General features: G+C 48.5%; 1 protein-coding gene and 1 pseudogene across 1 annotated transcript in view; one reads left to right on the top strand and one right to left on the bottom strand.

Moving 5' to 3' along the window:
- Positions 1-3,751, top strand: part of LOC119437083 (ubiquitin-conjugating enzyme E2-17 kDa) — a 37,600-nt gene extending 33,849 nt beyond the window's left edge. Inside the window, exon 6 of the mRNA XM_037704161.2 lies at positions 3,455-3,751. Within this exon, the coding sequence (XP_037560089.1) occupies positions 3,455-3,594 (140 nt within the window). The 3' untranslated portion in view covers positions 3,595-3,751. The remainder of the gene's footprint in view (positions 1-3,454) is intronic.
- Positions 1-22,125, bottom strand: part of LOC119439766 (polyphosphoinositide phosphatase-like) — a 93,684-nt pseudogene that overhangs the window by 11,957 nt on the left and 59,602 nt on the right.

The following is a 22,125-nucleotide window of genomic DNA, read 5'->3' as shown; positions in this document are numbered from 1 at the left end:
GGAAACTGAACCTGGCAACGTTGAACACACCCTATCGAGTGAAGCTAGTTTAGCAGGGCTATTTGAAGCATTGTCAGGTATTGCCTGGGATATTATTGGCCTTAGTGAGGTGAGAACTGGTGAGGCTTATACAGTGCTGACTAACGGCCACGTCCTCTCCTACAGATGTCTTCCAGATAGGAGAAAATTCGGAGTAGGATTTCTAGTCCATAAGGACATAGCGGGCAACATTGATGAATTCTACAGCATGAATGAGAGGGTAGCAGTCGTAATAAGGCTGAATAGGAGGTATAGAACGAAGGTTGTACAAGCCTACGCCCCAACCTCCAGTCAAGATGAAGAAATAGAACAGTTTTATGAAGATATTGAATTACCAATGAGAACAGTGCAAACTCTGTATACTGTAGTCATGGGCGACTTCAATGCTAAAGTATGGAAAAAACAGGATGGCGAGCAAGCAGTTGGCAACTACGGCATCGGTTCTAGGAACACTAGAGGAGAGATGTTGGTAGAATTCGCAGAAAGGAATAGGCTCCGAATAATGAATACCTTCTTCAGGAAGCGCAGCAACAGGAACTGGACCTGGAAAAGCCCAAATGGAAAAACAAGGAATGAAATAGATTTCATACTCTCTGCCGATCCCAGTATAGTGCAGGATGTAGAAGTGTTAGGTAGGGTAAAGTGCAGTGACCATAGGTTAGTGAGGTCTAGGATTTCTCTCAATTTGAAGACATAAAGAATAAAGTTAGTCGTGAAGAAACAGGCCAACCTAGACGCAGTAAGGTTAAAAGCAGACCAATTCAGGCTGGTGCTCGCAAACAAATATGCAGCTTTAGAACAGGAAGATAAACATAACATAGAGGTAATGAATGAAAACGTAACTAGGTTGATCTCAGAAGCAGCAACTGAAGTGGGAGGTAAGGCACCAAGGCAACCAGTAGGTAAGCTCTCCCACGGAACAAAGGACCTAACAAAGAAACGGCAAAACATGAAAGTGTCAAATTCGAAAGGTCGGATAGAATTCGCTGAACTGTCAACTGATAACAAGAAGAGATATCTGAAATTATATCCTGGAAAAGATTGAGGAAGCAGTAAAATATGGACACAGCATGGAAATCGGTGAGAAGGAAACTAGGCATAGGACAAGGTAAAATGTATGTACTGAAAGATAAGCAGGGTAATATCAGCAATTTCAATGGCATAGTAAAAGCAGCGGAAGAATTCTATACTGACCTGTACAGTTCCCAGAGCAGCCAAGCTATTTTCATTCGAAGTAGTGAACAGGATACAGAGGCCCCTTCTATAACTAGCGATGAAGTTAGAAAGGCCTTGAAAGACATGACGAGGGGAAAAGCTGCTGGAGAAGATAGAATAGCAGTTGATTTAATCAAGGATGGATGAGATATACTTAAAAAGCTTGCGGCCCTTTATACGCAATGCCTCACGATTTCAAGGGTGCCAGAAAGCTGGAAGAACGTCAACATTATACTCTTCTATAAGAAGGGAGACGTTAAACAATTGAAGAATTATAGATCTGTTAGCTTGCTCTCAGTATTGTATAAAATATTCAAGGTAATTTCAAATAGAATCAGGGCAACACTTGACTTCAGCCAACCAAGAGAACAGGCTGGCTTCAGGAAGGGATAATCGACGATGGATCATATCCATGTCATCAACCAGGTAATAGAGAAATCTGCGGGAGTAAAATCGGCCTCTCTATATGGCTTTCATAGATTATGAAAAAAGCATTCGGTTCAGTAGATACCAGCAGTCATAGAGGCATTACGTAACCGAGGAGTACAGGATGCATACGTAAATATATTGGCAAATATCTACAATGATTGCACAGCAACCTTGGTTCTCCACAAGAAAAGTAGAAAGTTACCTATCAAAATGGGTCAGGCAAGGAGACACAATCTCTCCAATGCTATTCACTGCATGCTTAGAAAAATCCAAGCTCTTAGTGGGCAGGCTTAGGGGTGAGAATCAACGGCGAATATCTCGGCAACCTTCGGTTTGCAGATGACATTCAGCAACAGTGGGGACGAATTACAGAAAATGATTGAGGACCTTAACCAAGAAAGTGTAAGAGTGGGGTTGAAAATTATGCAGAAAACAAAGATAATGTTCAATAGCCTGGCAAGGGAACAAGAATTCAGGATCACCAATCAGCCTCTAGAGTCTGTGAAGGAGTGTTTATCTAGGTCAATTACTCGCAGGGGGCCCTGATCATCAGAAAGAAATTCATAGAAGAATAAAATTGGGCTGGAGTGCATACGGCAGGCATTATCTAATCCTGACTGGGAGATTACCACTGTCGTTGAAAAGAAAAGTACAATCGTTGCATTCTACTGGTGCTAACATGTGGGGCAGAAACTTGGAAGTTAACAAAGAAGCTCGAGAACAAGTTAAAAGCACAAAGAGCGGTGGAACAAAATATGTTAGGTCTAACGTTAAGAAGAGAGCGGTGTGCATCGGAGAACAAACGGGGATAGCTGGTATTCTAGTTGACATTAAGCGGGGAAAAGTGGAGCTGGGCAGGCCATGTAATGCGTAGGGTGGATAACCGGTGGACCATTAGTTACAGAATGGATACCAAGAGAAGGGAAGTGCAGTCGAGGATGGCAGAAAACTAGGTGGACTGATGAAATTAGGAAATTCGCAGGCGGGAAGTTGGAATCCGCTAGCGCAAGACAGGGTTAATTGGAGATCACAGGGAGAGGCTTTCGTCCTGCAGTGGACATAAATTAGGCTGATGATGACTGCATAGTATTTGAAATAGTCCAAAGACTGGACTAAGTTTTGAGAACTGAGTATTATAAAATACATTGCCAACTGTGACGGCGCACAATGTGCCAGCGAAGCTTCAAAGGCTGTAATAATCGGCTTATTGCTGTGAAATGAATATACTTTTGAATTAACTATGTTTCAGTCAACAGAATTGGTCTTTAGCGTTCCTTTAGCACAGTACTTTTCTCTTGTCCTGGCAGCCAGTTTATTATGCCTGTGAAATTCATGGCTAAGTAGTGCTGAGGATGAGTTTGTTCTGCTGGGTGCATTTTGATGTCCTATGTATGATGTGATAGCGTAACAGTGACAAGTAATGCATGACTTTGTTTACAATGTGCACCAGAATGGTGTTTTTAGTTTGGCATCATTGAGATGCATGCATTTGGAGGGGCATCATTATGAAGACCAAAAGATAGTGTGCAGTTATTTTCATGCATTGTGTTTTGTGCACTTCCTTTGTCCTTCATCTTTGCTCACTACTGAGCAAGTTATCACTTGCATTTGTTGAATGAATTGGAAACTGCCGCACAATAATATGCCTTGCCTTAGCGATAGTGAAATGACATAAACATTGAATGTTCTTGATTAGTTTTATTGGTTCTCGAAAGGACTGCACACTGTGGCTTAGTTTTCGTTTTTCACTCTGCCATATTTTTGCTTGCAGTTTTGCTTTCCATTTGCTCCCTGCTGTGTGATCCCAACCCGGATGACCCCCTGGTTCCCGAGATAGCCAAGATATACAAGACTGACCGAGAAAAGTACAATGATCTAGCAAAGGAGTGGACCAGGAAGTATGCCATGTGACTCTAATAAGGATTTTTTTCCCTGGCTTTTTTTTTTTCCCCAACATTCTTTGTATCCCCTGGAAAAAGGGGACTTAAAAACCCTATGGTAGTGCAAAGAGAATGTCAGCCACTGCTTTGGAAGTCTGTGCTTTGTGTAAATAAAATCATCTTTTACAGTTGTCTCTATTTAATTATAGCTGTAGGATCTAACGCTTGCACGATGGCTGTGAAGCGACTAAGCAGGGTTGAAAAGGGTTGCTGACATGTGCTGCAGAGTTGGCCTAGAGTCAGTGATTCAACTCCTGCGCCAAAGTGCGTCAAATGGGATTTATGCCCAGACCACACGTACGCCTGCGGACGCGCGGAAGCTCGCGTCTACGCGCCTTGCGGTTGCCGCGCCTAGCGAGGAATGGCGGTTTCCATCCACAAATACGCGCGACAGCGCGCGCTCACTGGCCTCACTTGTTTACACCTTGGCAGACGCCACTTCGTATTTCGTTGTTGGCAGTGCTACAAAGTGCTTCGATATTTATAAACGTAATTGTTATCTTTTTGGAGCTGTTAGATCAGCACAAAAAGTGAAGAAACACTTTCTTGCATGCTATAATTCTGCTTAACTGAGAGTTGAATGTACCGCGCCGTCGCTGCGTAGCCAGGCGCGCCGACGCGAGGCAGCCCAGGCGCGCGATAACTGAGAGGAGCTGATCAGCGAGATCGCGCCGCGTTTCGACGCGTACGAGCCGTGCCGCACCGTCTGCGCATGCGTGGGCGCGCGGACGCGAGCTCGCGCGCGTTTGCAAGCGTACGTGTGGTCTGGGCTTTACAGCGCCATCCGGATACAATCGACGGAAATTGCGCCTAACTGAGCCAAACAGTGTCGGATTTGACGATGTCTATCGCGGACAATTGCACCACCGGGGAATTAAAACGTGCAACGTGATGATAGGGCGAGAATCCTTAGTAGTTGCAACCTTAGTTGCGAACAGGCGACGAAACAGCACTAGCGCGTGCGTGCCGATTGAGCCACAGCGCCACGCACGGCGCCGACGCGGCGTCTGCCTTGCGGCTCGACGGCTGAGGTTCGTGGCTTCAAGGTCAATTGGCGATGCAACGGCTGACGTTATCTACTCTGGAAACGCAGTTAGTACAGTAGAACCCGCTGCTACGTTTCTCGCGTGACCGTAAATAAAAAAAAAAAAAAGAGAACGGAAGAGTCGGGAAACGCAAGAGCCGAGAAACAGGAAAAATTGAGAAATAAGAGTAGTGTTCAAGTGCACACGATATTTTAATTGTTATGTGTGAAAAAAAAAAGTCGTAGTTTCGCCCGAAAGCCGCAGCATCGATTCAGATTGTAAATTAGCTCTACAAGGTAAGGATAGTAGTTTTATCGTCCGTGTAAAGTTGTAAACATTCGCTTATTATCTATATTAACACACATGGTGTCAGCGCGCGCAGGCAAACATGAACACATCACACTCGATAAGCACGTACACGTGCTGTCAAACGGCGACATGAAGCGTCGCAGCAGCAGCAAGTGAAGTGACCTTCATGCCGCTGTGAAGCAAATTGAGCGCCGAGAACACAGTGCTCACAAAGCTACGAGCCGCCCGACGCACCTACACTGCCTAGACTGCCCCCAACGCAGATCGCTTTCAAGATACGGCCCGCGCGCCACCGCGCAGTACGCAGTTCAAGGTAAATACACCTGAGCCGCTATTCTGGACATTCCGCCATTTTCTTCGAAGCGTGACGTACGCGCGACGCTTACAAAATGGCGCCGATAACCCCGATTTGCTTTCGTAACGTGACGCAAATTTGACGTTTCGCCTAAGAAACTGTAATGTAGGCATTGAACATGGCGTGGTTGATAAAGCAAAACAGTTTTCCTCCCCAGCAAAAATAAAGCAGCTAGCTCAAAGCGTACGATTATTCCATCAAAATCGTTTCTCGCTTCCGTCGTCTGCATGCGCGCAGACTGTCGTCTGCTTCATTAGCTAGGATGCGTGTCCTCGGGAAACGGAATGAGTCATCGTATATTGGCGCCCACGCGCTTGCTTTCTACCTTGAGACAACATACGCGACCTGCCAGTGATAATCAGCGCACGTTCTAGGCTGCGTTATCGCTATCTCGTGATCCGCAAGTGACTCAGCCCGACTCGTCTGGCTGAGAAGCGGCCGAACATCATCGATAGCGTTGCGCGCGCCATAGGTATCCGCTTGAGCGACGCAAACGCCGGCACTGCCATCTCTTGTGCACTTCGCTGCTTACTCGCACCGCGAGAGGAAACTTCAAGGCGCCGTCTTGCGTACGTTTATTTTTCTAAATTAAAAAGTCACCGTTGCCATAGCCTTTGATGACGCGAAAAGTCATTAATATTGATTACAATACAAACGCAACAGTGAAAAGTGCAAAAAGTCGCAGACAGTTTGCTACTTTCAACCAATATTATTTCAAATAAACGTGTTTTTAATAAAAATGATGGTGCAAAACACAAATGCCAACACCACCCGAGAGCGATGCAAATGCTATGAACACGCGTTGTGAACAAAATATTTTTATGGCCCGAATGACGGAAAATGCGGCGATACGCATGCCTCTCCACTGCCATTGCATATGGCCGCTCATTACCATAATTCGCGCGGCTCGTCGCACCACAAATTATGGCGGAAAATCTCTGCAATGGCGGCCCAGCGCAACGTCACGCAACGTCAAATTGACGTTTACGAAACGGCCCTTCCTGTGACGCTCCTCAGGGGATATTCCTTCGGCCAATGAACAAGCTGACATGCCGGCTATCTTGGAACGCCACCACATATTCGCGAAATTGCAGATGCATTGCACGAGCTTCTGCACGCTACCGTACACTTTCTCTTTAAAGCGCTATAGTCGCAATATAGGTGCCAAGGACAACAAAATAGTATTAGTCGATAAAACTTGCAGCTCCACGTCACGCTTCGCCATTCTGACGAAAACGCGAAATTGCATTTTGCAAAACTTCCGTTTCCCGGCACAAATTTCGAAACTAGTGACCTCTGGACAGCCAAGATGGCGGATAATGGCGGCCGTGCAGCCGCCATGCGTGTCCAGAATAGAGCCTCTGGTAGCGAAGCTTCCATAGAAGCCCATGCGTTCAAAACATGGCGGTTCATGGGGCTTAACACTCCGGTGGAAGAAAAAAAAAATGTCACAGTTTCGCCCTAAGGGCGAAGCAATGAATGCGATAGCAACACAGCAATGTCATACGAAGTAAGGTGAGCGGCTTTGGTAGCAATATGAATTGTAGTAAACATGAGCTGATTAAGTAAGCAGGTGTGCTGCGGCGTAAGTAGACCGACATGAAGAGACCCTCGATGACCACGACAAGGCGCGTGTGAAACGGTGGTGTTGATAAAAAGCGCTTCCCGTGGGCAGCGCGCGTGCGAAGGGACACACCTGTAGCGCTGCACTGCCGATCCGGGCAGCATTGCGTGTGTAGCGTGCGTTGGAAAATGTGGCCCGACTATTACGAACTGAATGAACAAGCGTGGTGTGAGCGCGCACAAACACGAAGAGATCACACTGAATGACAGCAGACAACGACTGTCAAAACGCTGGCAGCAAGCATACGCCGCAGCGGGCGAAGGTACGTGCGGTCTATCGTGCGGTCTATCGCTTCAACGGAAACTGAATGCGCCGGCGCTTAAAGGTCAGAGCCGCGTGGAGATAAGAGACGGTGCGAGCGAGCGACGAGCGCGGTTGTTGGCAGAGAAGTGCGCCCCCCCCCCCCCCCCCCCCTTGCTCCCTCCGGCGCTGGCTTCCTGCTTCCTTGCTTGCGCGTGGGAGATTGAGTGCGTTCGCTCTCCGTGATAGCGCGCGTCCCCGCACGCTTCCTCTCGGGCATACGGCGCGCGGCGAAGATTTTATCTATAGAGAACCTCACGGCGACGGCGACGACGACGGCAGAAATCCGGTTCAAGTGTCCATATAATTGCTATCGCAATAAAATAATGTGACGCCATATCCGTTACAAACAGAAGTGACGTCATTTTGTTCTCAGAGGCGCGAAATGTGTTTTCGGGGGCCTGTCATTAGAGCTGTATTTGCAAATGCCCCGCCATTCAACGTGATGGGCGTTTCGAGCTTTCAGCGCGGAAACCGATGCAGGAAAAGTTCAGCCATACGGGTGTCTAAACCGCACCCTTGCGCAGAACATACTTTGTTTGGAGGCCGACTAACGCTTTGGGCGTAGAGTGCTCGTCCTTTCGTCGGACGCCAAGCCCGTCGGCCAGCGCTGTCCCACGAAAACAACTAAAGTGAACAATTATCTGGCGGTCGCAACTCACTACTTTTGACTGAACAGGTTAAGAAACAATGAATCTACACGCGTCACCAAATTCAGACAAACGTCGACAAGCAAAACAACACAACATGCGAGGGGGGCGTATTGTAACAGGTGAACTTTACGAGTGCCCCTTTCTGTCCACTTCAAGAGCTACATTGCATTGCAACTGACAGCGGCGTAAACGCCCGCCGATATCGGTGGACGCTCCTACGGTGGGCGCTGAAAAAAAAAAAAAAAGTATTCATTGATAATGACCAAGTAAAATAGAGTTGTTCTAGCTGTTTCGCCATGCGTATGTAAAATTGATTAGGAATTTTATTTTCGTTGAATGAATCTAACTGTGTATCGGTTTAATTAAAAACGCTTTTTTCTTTCGCAATGTTCGTTCCCTCCAAACACAGTCGCGCTTCAATCGCTGCTCCCATAACCACCCTTGCTGATGTCGGTGACAATTTGTTCTGAACCGCTTTTCGCCCGAAGCTTCGCGACCATTTGGATCGACCTTGCGCAGTTGATGCCAGAGTACAACGCCGCCCGCTATCCCTCCCTCCCTCTCGCTGCCTCGAGCGCGACGGAATTGCGCGCTTCCTCTTTCTAGAATCTCCCTCCGCTTGCTCCCCGCTTTTCTTGCTAGCGCGCGCGAGATTTGGCCGTGGTCATCTGCTCCCCTTACACGCTTTCACTTGTCCATACGGCGCGCGGCGATGGCGTTATCGCCCTTGTACTTTATACGGAACATCTATGTGCCATAACCAATTTTAGGGCCCCAACGCGTCGTTGACACCATCTTTAGATAGCAAATACAGATCTCAAAAGCCATGCTTTTGCTAACGGAAACCGAAAATACGTCGAAGGTGTCGCCCCCGGCACTTTGGGCGACCAATCCCATCGTCAAGCCACCAAGCCAAGCGACATGAAAAGTCAAAATGGCCGCTGGGGATGGTGCGGGGTGGCAGTTCGCAACGCACGATGCGGGAACGGTCCCACAGTTGCGACGCAACAGCGGGGTTACCAATGCATTGCGTCCTTTGGGAGGTACGACCGGCCCAAAACGATGTAACAGCCGGGAAAACGCAGCACCCGGGAACGTAACAGCGGGGTTCTACTGTAGCGTGTTTGAAGCGCAGCATGACATGTGATTATAATAACTGCATGCCGCCAATGTGTCCATCATTTCTGTTTCTGGATATACCGAATGACATCTGGGAAAACTAGCAATGTATGAAACGATATCAATTTGTGTGTGTGTCGCATGCACAGAACAGAATTTTTTTCTCCACGAGATCTGCAATAAATGGAAATGTTTACCAAGCTTCTCGTTAGAACGTACGAATTATTCAGGTCTTCGAATGTACATTGCAACTCGCTTTTTCGAAATACTTCAGGATGTGAAAAATCCGCTGCTCCCAAATGCCAAATTGCATTATCCAAAGTGCTCCAAAATGAACTTTCTGATGCTCCAAAAATTGCTCCAAATCAGAAGTCCGCAGTAGCATCAATGCCTAGAGTGGATAGCTGTGGTATGGTGTATATTGGTCTCTAAAGGCATCTGTTAAGGACATGTGGTTCTTGGCCTCCTCTGCTCAAAAGTCGGTTTGCCCGGCAGGCAAAGCATTGATTGCTATAGCAATTATATGGTCACTCCAGGCGCATTTCTGTCGTCGCAGTGGTGTTCCATGACCCGCCGCGGTGGCTCAGTCAGCTAAGGCGTTGCGCTGCTGAGCACGATCCCGGGATCTAATCCCGGCCGCGGCGGCCGCATTTCGATGGAGGCGAATGGAGGCGTGTGCTTGCGTTGTGTGCACGTTAAAGAACCCCAGGTGGTCAAAATTAATCCGGAGCCCTCCACTACGGCGTGCCGCATAATCAACTGGTTTTGGCACGTAAAACCCCAGAAAGTAGTGTTCCATGTCTAAAGGTGTTAACATCGTCGCCGCACGCCTTATGTGCAAGTGAAAGGGTGTGCGAGAGATCTCGCCCGCGCAAGGGAGGAAGCGCGCAGTCTTGAGTCGCGCGCAAAGACCGGGCGGAGGAGGGTGCGTATGGCGCGGCCGAGCGGGCTCCATCTTGAAGGCGATCTACGACGGAGACAGACTGCTGTGCGCTGTTTTCGCCGTTTAGTTCGCGTTGAAACGAGGAGCACGAAGGTTATTTCGCTCGCTGCTGCGCTTCGCCACTCCGGCGTTTTGACTGAGTTTCCGCGGTCATCGAGTGAGATGTGCCGATTACTTGTGCGCACGTGACACCGTGCTTAATTTTTTATTTAGGTATGGCTGTCTATCGTATGGCTGTCTACGAATTTGCTATCGCAATCGATGCTTCGCCTTTCGGGCGAGCGAAACTGGGACTTCTTTAGACAGCTATACGAAGTAAGCTTAGTCGTGACAGCTGTATAAACTGCTAACAGTTACTTGACAAATTAACAAGCACGTTGTCACTCGCGCATAGGCCGCATTACGATGGAGGCGAAATGCGAACTCCCTCACGTGTGCCGTGCATTTGTTGCACTTATAGATACCCCGGTTGTCAAACTTTTCGCGAGTCCTCCACAACGACGTGCCTCATAATCGTATCAGGTTCTTCAAAGTTCGTGGCAAAGACTACAACGTCATCCAAGTAGATAAGTCTGCTACTTCAGTCCTGTCAAGACTATGCGCAGGCGGCGTAGTTCATTTTCCAGGGCAGCTGGGCCCTCGGACTGTGGCGCCGCCGCACGGGAGAACGTGAACCACGGCGGCGCCTCGGATCTGTTTGTGCCCCGACGCGAAGCGGCGGCCGAAGGACGGGAAAAGCACTGTCACCTGCCAAACTTGTAGGCACAACTGTGGCTGCTGTTAAGGGATCGATGCTATTCCTAAATAAACGCATCACTGTTTTGATGATCCAAATATAATCTCACTATCAGGGAGGGAGCAGTTTACCTGACTGGAGCAGTATTTTTTTTTTTTTTTTTTTTTTTTTGACGCTGCGCTCCGCAACAGCCCAACGACCGCCGCTTTGCGCCGGCGCTCGGGACCGCGGCGAAACAGATCCGAGGCGCCGCTGTGGTTCACGTTCTCCCGAGCGGCGGCGCCACAGTCCGAGGGCCCAGCTGCCCTGGAAAATGATTTCCTGTGCTGCCCTCTGCCGCACGCCACCCGAAACGTTTTGGTAGGGTGCCGGGGCTTTCGCCGGTTGATTTGTGAAACTTTGGGCAACAGCGCAAACAGACGACCACAAGAAGGGAGACACGTACACACAAGCGCACAGGCGCACAGCGCTTGTGTGTACGTGTCTCCCTTCTTGTGGTCGTCTGTTTGCGCTGTTGCCCAAAGTTTCAAGATGTACCAACTCGCCCAAAAAGAAGTATTGATGATTTGTTAACCTGCGCCCTTGTTGAGTGCGCATCGGTTGTGCATTTCGTGGATCGCGAATAATTATTAATGGCTTCTGCGGGGCAGCATGTCGTTCCTGGAAGCCATGTAGCACTCACCAACTATATATATATAAGGTGAGCAGGCGTGATAGTGTGGACTATAAAGGTACGCTGAGTATACCCTCTGCCGGCGCGGCTGCTTTGGAGTTTGTTGTTGCTGACTCCTGCACTTGCACCTCGCTTTTCTTTCAATTCTTTTTGCACATTATTTAGACATTTTGCATAAATAACGAAGTTTTCGACCGCGCAGCCTTCCGCGTCAGATTTAGCAAAGCGGTGCGCTTGTTTACATCGACATCTACAGCCACAGATCGTTGTTAGCGTCAAACATTGGGAAAAGGTGCATCGCTGATATGAAAAAAAAAAAAGTCGAAACGTCGAATAAAACACACATACCTGCTCATATGAGCCGCGTTATTCCACCGTGAGACGAGTCAGTATGAGCGCCTGAGCTACTCAACGGCGACTGTGATCCAGTTACAAATATCGGGCTGTTAATTTATTACTGATTCTCGCTTTTCTTTAACTTCATCATACTTAGTTTGCGCGTGTCATAAAGCATTATTAGAGAAAAATGTGCTCACATAAGCGCTCATTTAAAGGCCGTGTTGTTCTCCCGCAAAAACGCGGATGCCATCGCTGACACCGTTGGTATATAACTGAGCAAGGCGGCGCTGTTTATACTGCTGTACCGAATGTACCGTACGTCTCTTGTTTCGCGTTTGACGCAGAGATAAACAGTATATCTCAGGAATTAAGAAATGCGTGAGCATACCAACACGTACAAACCGACCCATCTACGTTGCGAATACGAGCGACAGCCTACGGGAATGGTGACCTACAGATGTTGGCACAGCCGTTGGGCACAGCGCTGTGTCGCCGCTTGCAGATTATTGTGTACGTGCCGTGCGAAGCGAAGAGTAGTTTATTTCAAATCGCTAAGGCCAGAACTGAACTATAAAAGCAGTTTCCTTCGTCCTAACTTGCTTACTTTTCAGTACAGGTCCGCCGGTAGCGGGTGCACGAACTCGACGGAGCCAGGCCGCTGAAATCAACATTGGCTCAACTTCATGTGCACGGCTTGAGAGGGTCGAAGCCTTGCGCATTTCAACCTTTCAACTTCGTGGGCATGTTTTGACTCACTTTGAGCGCGACTATTTATATATACCAACGAAGGCGTTGCGGCTATCGCGTTATCGGTTCGACGGCCTATCGCGCGGATTTCGGTCGAACGATGCACAGTGATTTTCTCGGTGCCGTCGACAAGAAAGCCCGTCGCAGTATCAAAGCCAGTCTTCGCACACTTTCAGTACTGCACTGACGTCGAGCTACCAGTGGAGTTTCAACGCGGTACGTGGCACGAGTTGACAGTAGCGCGCGGTCCGAGCGCTTTGTTTTTTTCGGGGACGTTTCCCCGCGATGGGCAGGCACGGCCGCGCGCGCGACCCCTTCCACAACGTTTCGCGACTAATCCGCCAGGGCAGGGCGCATTCGCCGTCGGGCCGTGAAAAAGGCGGATTAGATGAGGGCGAAATGCAACAACCTTCGTGCACTTAGATTTGGGCGCACGTTAAAGAACCTCAGGTGGTGAAATTTGATCTGGAGTACCCCACTAAGTCGTGCCTCATCATCATAGTGAGGTGTCAGCGCGTAAAATTAACCCAAAACTTTTATTTTTTCACCAAACTCAGGGGTGGCTAGGCAGCCCCTGAAGGGTGGGTAGGCAGCGATGTGATCCGCAAAGGCACGTTTTTTAAACGTTTGGTTGCGGCTACAATTTGTAACTTGTTTCCGCCGCCGCACATAAACGGCGGCGAACTTGAGAAAGTTATATCGCGGAGTCATTCAGAAGCGAAGTATTGCCTTAAAAATTACAATCAGCCCTTTCCACTTGTTTGAAAGTTCGACATTTATGTGATCACCATTCGGAGCCAGCTTGGCCAGTCTCCCTTCCCCCACACAGCCTTCCTTCCCTTTCCGTGCCACATCATGTACCTAAACTAAATAAGCTATATTATCGCTAATAATAAAGAACTGCGTAAAAGATAGGAAGGAACAGCGCGGGTAAAGACGCATCTCTATTGTGCCTGTGCCAGTTTAATGCGCTCTTGTTAATGAAGAACCAGTAGCAACTTGCTCAGTTGCTGTTCTCATATACGTAATTTGATATCACGCGCGCGGGTAAAGATGCATCTCTATTGCGCCTGTGCCAGTTTAATGCGCTCTTGTTATTAAGGAACCAAGTAGCAACTTGCCCATTTACTCTTCTCATATACGTAATTTTGATATCACGCTTTTCGGAGCGCACGACTTGGCCTCGCGGCATTTCGGTACATCACCTTGGTTGGTTAGTAGCTGTTGCGCAGAATGACGCAGCGTCGCGATAAGGGTCCACCTCGCGTCTCATGAAGGAACGCCAAACACCGTGCCGCAAGCAAGGCGTGCCCACGAAATCCCGCTGTTCCTCGCGTGAACCGGGCGAGGCACGATACAGCGTGCGGCCCACCTCGATTCCAGGGATCTTGCCCAGCACTGCGCTAAAATTAGCAGCGGTACAGCTAGGCGGTGGATGATACCAGTGGCGCAGCCAGAAATTTTTTTCGGGGGGGGGGGGCACCTTGCAGCGCGGCCTCTTCCTTATAGAATTTGTCGAGGGGTCAAATACATGAACAATAACTGCATTGTCATTGCCAATGCCATTGTATATTACATGCTGCAAAGGAATTATTAAACGCTACGCACTGTGAAGTACAATATGTATTTTTTTTCATACAGAATACATTCGTATGTCCCAAAAATTCTAGAAGACATAGCTGATATCAATGCTTTCACGTTATTTTTTTGTCTATTTAATAAGTAAAGAAAATATCACACGAACTTTAGAACTCTATCAGTTCTAAAGTTCGTGTGAACTTATCAATTCGGAACCAGCAAAGCAGGGCATGCAGCTGATATGAAAGACGTAAAGGCCATAAAAAGAACAAGTTCAGGACAAATATTTTCATGCATCTTTGTCATTCAAGAACCTTCTTTATATTTTTGTACACGTGCAACGGCCAGGGAAAAAACCTGAATGACGCTGTCCTTCGTTGCAATAGATTGCGCAGGAGCAGCTGTTGCCGGTCGTGTATTGTAATTACACTGAGATTATAGTGGCAACAGTGAGTACATATAAAAAGCAGGAGTTCTGCAAAATATACGTTAGAAATGCGAAGATAGAATGGAACATACAAACGCGAAGACAAAACTTCATAAAGATAAAAAAGTGCCGCTGGAAACAAAGTTCACTGCTGCTATATATACCAAAAACGTCGCAATAAGATATTTAAATATACGTATAATTCTCCAATAAATCTACGTATTTAAGCAAACGTCACTCTATATAATGCGTCAAACAAGACAAATAAACATGTTGCGCAGTCACAGATAGCCAACTTTACGCATAGAAAGACAGACGATCCAGGCAAGAACAAAACTACGATCGCAGAAATTGTGATATGTACTTGGGCCATGCGGCGGTCGCAACAGCACCATATGGGTAGAATAATAGAGGAATAATGCGGAAATCAGTACGAAAATGTGTACTTTAACTGCCTGCAGAGCGGCAACCATATTCGGCACCCAAAATTAAAGGGATGTATTGCTTCGGTTCAAAAAAGAAGTAAAAGCTATAAAGAAAAAGAAAAGGCTAAACGAAAACCACAGATGATGCTGCATGTTGAACTACCCTATATCCGAGTGTGTGTGTTGGGAAACGCCGCATGGGCCGGGCTTTCAATGAGCAAGGTCGGTCAAAATTGGTTATTGATGTCCTCGTAATTTTGATCATGATGCTACCTGTTAGAATAAGCGGCGAAAATTTCGGCAGCTTTAAAAGCTACTGAACTGCTCCGAAATCTGGTCCCTCGCCCATCGGCTACCTTCCGCCGCCACATGGAAGAAGCCGATGGCCGCACTCCCAACAGGTTCACTGGTGGCCTACAACCGATGCGAGCTGCACGGATATACAAGTGGTTACGTCCACCGAGGTGCAAGAGCGCCCATCCATAAGTGCTAATTATGTGTACCATCTGACAACTCCGGTACCATCGGTCAGTGCTGCGCTTTTGGCCATACGAGACGCAACAAACTGTGGTAATAGCTGCTTCCACATCGCCAGCACCGATTATATTAATACGCACTGACTCCACCTCGGCCATAAAGGAGATTCGGAAGGTTTACAATGGCCACCCTGTCGCAAACGAAAATACACTGAATGACAGCACAGATGCCCGGTCAGATTCGGATACAGTGGATCCCACGGGACACTATTTCTGCTCACATACAAGCTGACACCGCCACCTACAGCGAGCTGCCACTATAGCTGTGGAAGCACGTTTCCCAAGTGACCCCCAGGGCGATTTCCTCCACCGCAAGGAGATTCTCCCCGCACCACACGAGATTTAATGCCACCGTGTGGTTCACACCTCCCAGGCGGCCTTACACGCCAGGAGGAGGTGGTGTTTGCGGAGACTCCGTGTGGGGGTGGCACTTACCCCATCGGTCACCCATGCCTGGCCACAACACCTCCGTGGATCATTTGCGCATACCTGCCCATATTGCCCAGCTCGAGCGTCCGCGCAACAATCAACACCTGTTGTGGACATGCCCTGGTCTAAACCAGGTCCAACGGCGCTACCTGAAAACAGTGGCCTTCATCCTACGCGCGACCACCGGAACTATGAATCATGGCTCTATGGAAGCAACCATCGAGCACTATTGCTGTTCATCGCCGAAACCGCCTAGATTGTTATATTTAATGGTTTATGGCGTTGGGCGAACTTTCGAAATAAAAAAAAGATAATGAACAGTCATACGTTTCATAATAACGACTTTACGTACCTGAAGGAACGGAGCTTTTTACTTGCATTGATTTTTGCTTCTTCGCTATCTAAAGGACAAACTTCACTCGGCAGGGAAGTTTAGCGAAGCAGTCAATGACTTCGGACACGTTGATGACGACGTCTCTGTGGGCGTATAGAAGCGCCAGCCTAACCATTTGTTCCTGAGACATTGTAGAGTGACTAGGAATCTGCAGCTGTTTGTACACATTTACATAGAACCTGCAGTCGCAATGAGGGAGGGTATCTATTCCGGTGCTAAAACCTAAAAACACTCCTTCGATGTCATTGGCATCCTTGTTTAGGCACCTTGCACAAGCGGTAAACTGTTCGATTCCAGTAATATCCCCCGTTTCGTCATCAAATGTGGAGAAGCCGGCTGCAGCGTTTGCTTCCTCATCTAGGCTTTCTTTGATAATTTCACCACAAATTTTTATAATTTGGTTTTGTAGATCTGGCTTAAATACGAGGCATTACTGGGACAACTTTCAAAATGGTTCTTCAGATATGTAGATCCACAATCGGCTCATATGCGAGAAGCGCTCTGAAAATACTAGTATTTCAGCGGGGCCTCTGTTTAAATCAATAGGACCACTGTCCCTATGGCCACGGAGAGCCAGACCTTGTCGCCCGCAAAAAAGAACTTGCCTCAATAATAGGACGTTAACTTCTTTCCGTTTTCCTCTTATTTTACTTTGCCTGCCCTGGTCCAGCTTATTGATCACATAGGGCGCACTTCCTGAAAATGTTTGGAGAGAATTATCAGCTGCCAGCAGAAAGTCACGGTGATATTGGCATCATCACATGACGATATCGCCTCATGACGTCATTGCGTCAAATGTGACGTCGCGCGATGACGTCTTCGTCTAGTAATGATGTCACCTGATGACGTTATGTGAAGTCTCTTGGAGAGAGCAGCACACTGTGCGTTTCCCGCTTCTGCGCTGTCTCCGGGATCGGCCCACATTTGGTATCAGCTAGAGCCGCGCACGCGGACATGAAAAAATCCCGACCAATGAGAGGCTACAGCTTTGCTGTAAAAACTAATCGGAACACTTGTTTCCTTGTACCACACATGTTCAGTCGTTCAGTAACCGGTCTTTAGCCATTGTGTTGGACCAATGTGCACATTGAGGCGTTCGAATTAAGCTACTGCTACAAATGCAGGCCGAGATGGAAATGCAAGAATGGAGATTACTCGCTTCCAATTAGTTCGGGGTAGGCATTTCAGCATATGTATGCCAATTTGAATGCATGCATACGCATAGTTTTTCTTTCTAAGCGCATGCAATTTCTGTTAGGCTTTACAAAGAGCGCTCTTCAGGCGCTACCATTTCCGCAGGACAGATGAAAACTCTTGCCTGTCCTGCTTGCTGCGCGTGTTTACGGCACGTGGCGCAGAAACACGACGTGTTAGCGCTGTGAAAAACACGGGGAAATGCGGGAGATGGAAATCCAAGACGATGGGTAACACGAGGATAAGGTGAGAGCAGGAGCCAACGTTGCGACAAGTGGACTTGTCTTCTCAAGGCGACATATGCTCTCCTCGGCACAGTATAATATATGTAGGGTTCTTCTGAAGGGGAGACAAGGTAAGGTGGGTGGGTGAGGTAACGAGCGAGAGTGGGCTTTTTCGATTTTCCACTTCTGGCTATCCGCGGGATGCCAGAGCCAGCCAGATGGCCTTCGTTTTTCTCGGTTTGCTCCGCCCACCGCGCGACGCACTTCCGCCGCGCGCTCGTTTTACTCAGGCTGGACACTTCTGGCTACCTGCGGGCTGCCAGAAACCAGCCAGGACGATTTGGGTCTGGCAGCTCTCTGGAAGTTCTCTGGCTAGCAGACGACACAAAGAGGCGATGAGCGCTGGTCACCATCTTTGTGGCGACTTGACGGATTGCAACGCGGGCGCTTGAGGACTTTTCCCCTCACTCAGCCAACTGGCGTCGAACGCTAGCGCGCGCCACCATGGCTGGCGTGCTTTTGGACTCGCGTACTTGTCGGAGCGATTCCCGATGCCGGCTCGGTGCGTGGATCGCTGATTGCATTACTTTAGTGTTGCCTTACTAGGATTCTACCGCACCGTTCCGCATTGCGAGGCGGTTCCGTACGAGCGGCGGCGAACCATTTGAAGCTTTCTTTTGTTTGTGTCCCGTGAATGCTTCTTCTCGGACGTGAACAGCGCGCTGCACTCTCATCATGCTTGCATGGTATTATCTACGTGTTCCACGGAAGTTGTGGAAGTTTCAGACGATCATTCCCGCACATTGAGGTGCCTTTTCGGTTCATGTAATTGTCTGGTGGTATCTCTTTTCACATTGCTTGCGTATATGCGGCGATATGTTTTCTACAGTTAGCGTAGGCATCACAGCTAACCCGTGTTCGCTCCATCTCTCCGTCGTATCTTGGGTGACAGCTCGAAACCAATGCGTTTTAAACTATATATATATATAGGCCGTTGATGTTAAGGAATGCACTGGTTGAGATGAGTAATGACCACACGTACATTAGCTTTATTATTGCTCTCATGATCGACCAATACTATTTTTCGTGTGAAGCTTTTCGGCGGGTTACAGGCGGCGTGCATTTTCACGCGCCAGCCGCAGCCCCAGCTCTTTCAGCAGAGGAGCAGAATAGAGGAGTAGCATCAGGCGAAACAAACTTTCTGGAAGCTAATTCAAGCATGTACGAAATTTTATGCATATAAAACGTACCAGATATCCTGCTTTTTCGTGTCTTGTCAAATAATGTCAAATGTCGCCGGTGGCCGACGTGATCGCTATAGGAACAGGCATCCTCGAGCGATCGCTTTAGCGATCACTTAGGTGCGATTTCGCGTCTTTGAATCGGACGCGTCGCACGCCGTTTGTTGCGCTGAGCTAAGTGAGCTGCACAGTGCACGTCCCTGTGCCGAGTCGCGGGAATCTCGCAAAAGTGATCGTATTCCCGAATACAACTATAAATTTCCAAGGTGGCAACGCAAAAAATGGGCAGACTACGAAGCACGCGCGCTGCCCACGCTGGTCGCTGCCATGCTGGGTAGCATGTTTACATTTCTCCCGCGGCCATCGCTGTCCCGGCGTTCGAATTTGCAAACTTCGGGCAGCTCCGGGTTGTCTTGGGATCCCAGCCCACGTGACTTTATCAGAACGGAACTAACTGGTTGCCGTCTGGATGCCAGCGGCTGCCAGAACTCCTAAAATCGAAGAATCCCAGTGTGTTAGCGGCGAGGGTGTAGAATTGAAAAGAAAAATAATGCACTAGCGATAGTCGGTGGAGGAATTTGGAGGCAGCGCCGTGTGTTAGCCGGTTGACGTGTCACTGTAGGTTCCCCTTTTCGTGGAAGGGGCCTGGACGACGGAGGTCAGTGAATTATCGTGTCTGACAGAGAGAATAAAAGTAGCCGCAGAAAAATGGTGTACGGCGGAGGAAAAGAAAGGCCACAGGGGGGGGGGGGAGGCGAATATATAAATAAAAGAACGGAAGGAATGAGTGAAAGCAAGGGAGGTTGGAATATTACTGACAATCGAATAATGAAAAAAAAATAAGCTAAGCAACTCAATGAAAAATAACGAAGTGCAGTTGCCTATGGTTCGCAAGTTTAGCATAGAGAATAGGTTCTTAGAGTCCTTTGAAACGTTCATGCCTATTTGTTGCAGTGTCTTGAACTTATGGATGAGGTACGACTCTCTATATTTGCTGTCTCGCGCAGAACGGAAATTTGACTGCAGTATGTAGAGATTCAGTTCATCTAAGTAATGACCTGGTTGGTTGAAATGCTCGGCGACGACTTTGGGAAGCTTTTTAGCTGTGTCCGCGCGATGTCCGTTTAACCTGATGTTCATTGACTGTCCCGTATCACCCATATATTGGTTCTTACAGAAGGAACACTCAAGCATATAAATTACCCGATGGAGGATGGGCCATCTGAATTGTTGTACATGCTAGTCGGTCCACTACATGGACACGATCTCCTGGAACCTAGCCCTAAACAGCTTCACTGTAAAAATGTCGGAGTTTTGCAAAGTCGAAGCATCGATTGCGATAGCAAATTAGTAGACCACTATACGAACTAAGGATAGTAGTTTTATCTGCAATATAAACTTGTTTATACTACTATAATTTAGTTACTAAACATTCGTTTAATACCTAAATTAACAAGCACGGTGTAACGCGTGCACAGGTAAACATGAACACATCTCGCTGGATGACCGCGCAAACTCGTGTCAATACGTTGGAGTGAGGAGGCGCGGCAGCAGCAGCGAGCGAATCGACCTTCGTACCGACTCTCGCTTCAATGCGAACTAAACGCCTAAAGCACAGCGCATACGAAGCTACCGGGACAAGTTGCACTTGGTCCATCGCAGATCGCTTTGAAGATGAGGCCCGCGCGGGCGTGCACCTTTACAGCAAAGCCGTCGTTGTCCGTTCCCTAAAAACCACGCAACCTAGCGGGAGAGGAGCGAAAAAGAATAGTTCAACCCTGTGAGAATGCTGTGAGAGGGTGCACATGGAAAAGAGAACAGGGAGGGGGGTTGAAGTAAGTCGCGCCGTTCAATACTCGCGTTGGAGGGGGAGAGCTTGAGGCTAGCCAATCAATGGCGGTGTACGAAAAAAAGTAGGTCAATGGAGGAGTGGGGTATCAGAGGAGTTCGCGTTAGCGTGGTTGTATATACGGAGCTTTGGCCGAGGACTCTTCTCTGGGAACGTCGTAGAAAAAAAGCGTGAGCAATGCGCTAGGAACGCCGTCGTCAGTGGACGCCGACGCATCCCATCCTTCGTGAGTAGCGCTGTTCGATCCAGCCAAGCGACCGCGAATGCAACTACGGATCGAACGCTCGCTCCCGTTGCAGCCGACCTGACGCGGCAGGCGTACATTTCTGTATCGCATGGTCACCACATGAAGCACGCAAAAGCGAAAATGCGGTCAAAGAAAGGTGAAACAAAAGGTTTACTATATAGACTACTTGCGAACTTTGACTGGCATGTTGAAACACTCGGTGTAACTAACAAAGCTTCGGTGTTCGACCGTCTTCATGAAGTGGAAGGGGCGGGTTTTTTTCCACGGCGCAGATCGCTTTCAAGATACGGCGCGCCGTAAGCAGCCGCCGCCGGAATGCAACGCACGCCACCCCCCCCCCCCCCCCAACCCTTCCTTTATCTCCTCCCCCTCCCTCCCCCCCCCCTTCCGTGCCCCGCCGCGACAGAAGAAGCGCGGTGCCAACCCGCCTTTCATCCTCGCCCGTGCGAGATTGAGCCGCAATCGTCGGCTGACTCTTGCAAGGTTTCACTCGCACATACAACATACGGCGTGCAGCGACCATGTTACCTTGTTTGGAGTTAAAACGTAACCTCGCAGCTACGACCACGACTACGGCAGAAATGCGCTTGGAGTGTCCATATAATTGCTATCGCAATAATATGTTACTTTATCGCCTGAAAGGCGAAGCTTTGATTGCGATAGCAAATATAGATAGCTATATGAAATTAGCAGTTTTATCAGCCAAGTAAGCTGCTGGAAACATTCGCTTACTAACTAAATTAACAAGCAGGTTGTCATGCGCAGACAGAAATAAGAACACATCTCAATCGTTGACCACGGACACGCGCTTTCAGAACGCTGGTGTGATGAAAGAGCAGCTGCAGCGGCGAGCGAATTCCACTTCGTGCTGCCTATCGCTTTAACGCGAACTATTCGCGCGAGAACACAGCGCATACGAAGCCATGAGCTATCTCAGGTCCACTTGCCTTCGACCCTCTTCGCAGATTGCCTCCGAGATAGGACGTGGCGGCGGGCTAAGCAGCCCGAGCTGGAGTAGTAGAAGAAATGCTGACTAACCTGCCCCTTCAACCACCCCCTCGCCCCTCCTAGCGGGCGCAGGGCCACCCTTGCGCGCGCTGGCAAACGGCGCGGTGAATCGTTATGGCACGTACAC

The sequence above is a fragment of the Dermacentor silvarum genome, chromosome 1 (genome assembly GCF_013339745.2).
Source record: "Dermacentor silvarum isolate Dsil-2018 chromosome 1, BIME_Dsil_1.4, whole genome shotgun sequence".
NCBI lineage: Eukaryota > Metazoa > Arthropoda > Arachnida > Ixodida > Ixodidae > Dermacentor > Dermacentor silvarum.
Note: the sequence above shows the minus strand (reverse complement) of the source record. Positions and strands in the feature narration are given on the sequence as shown.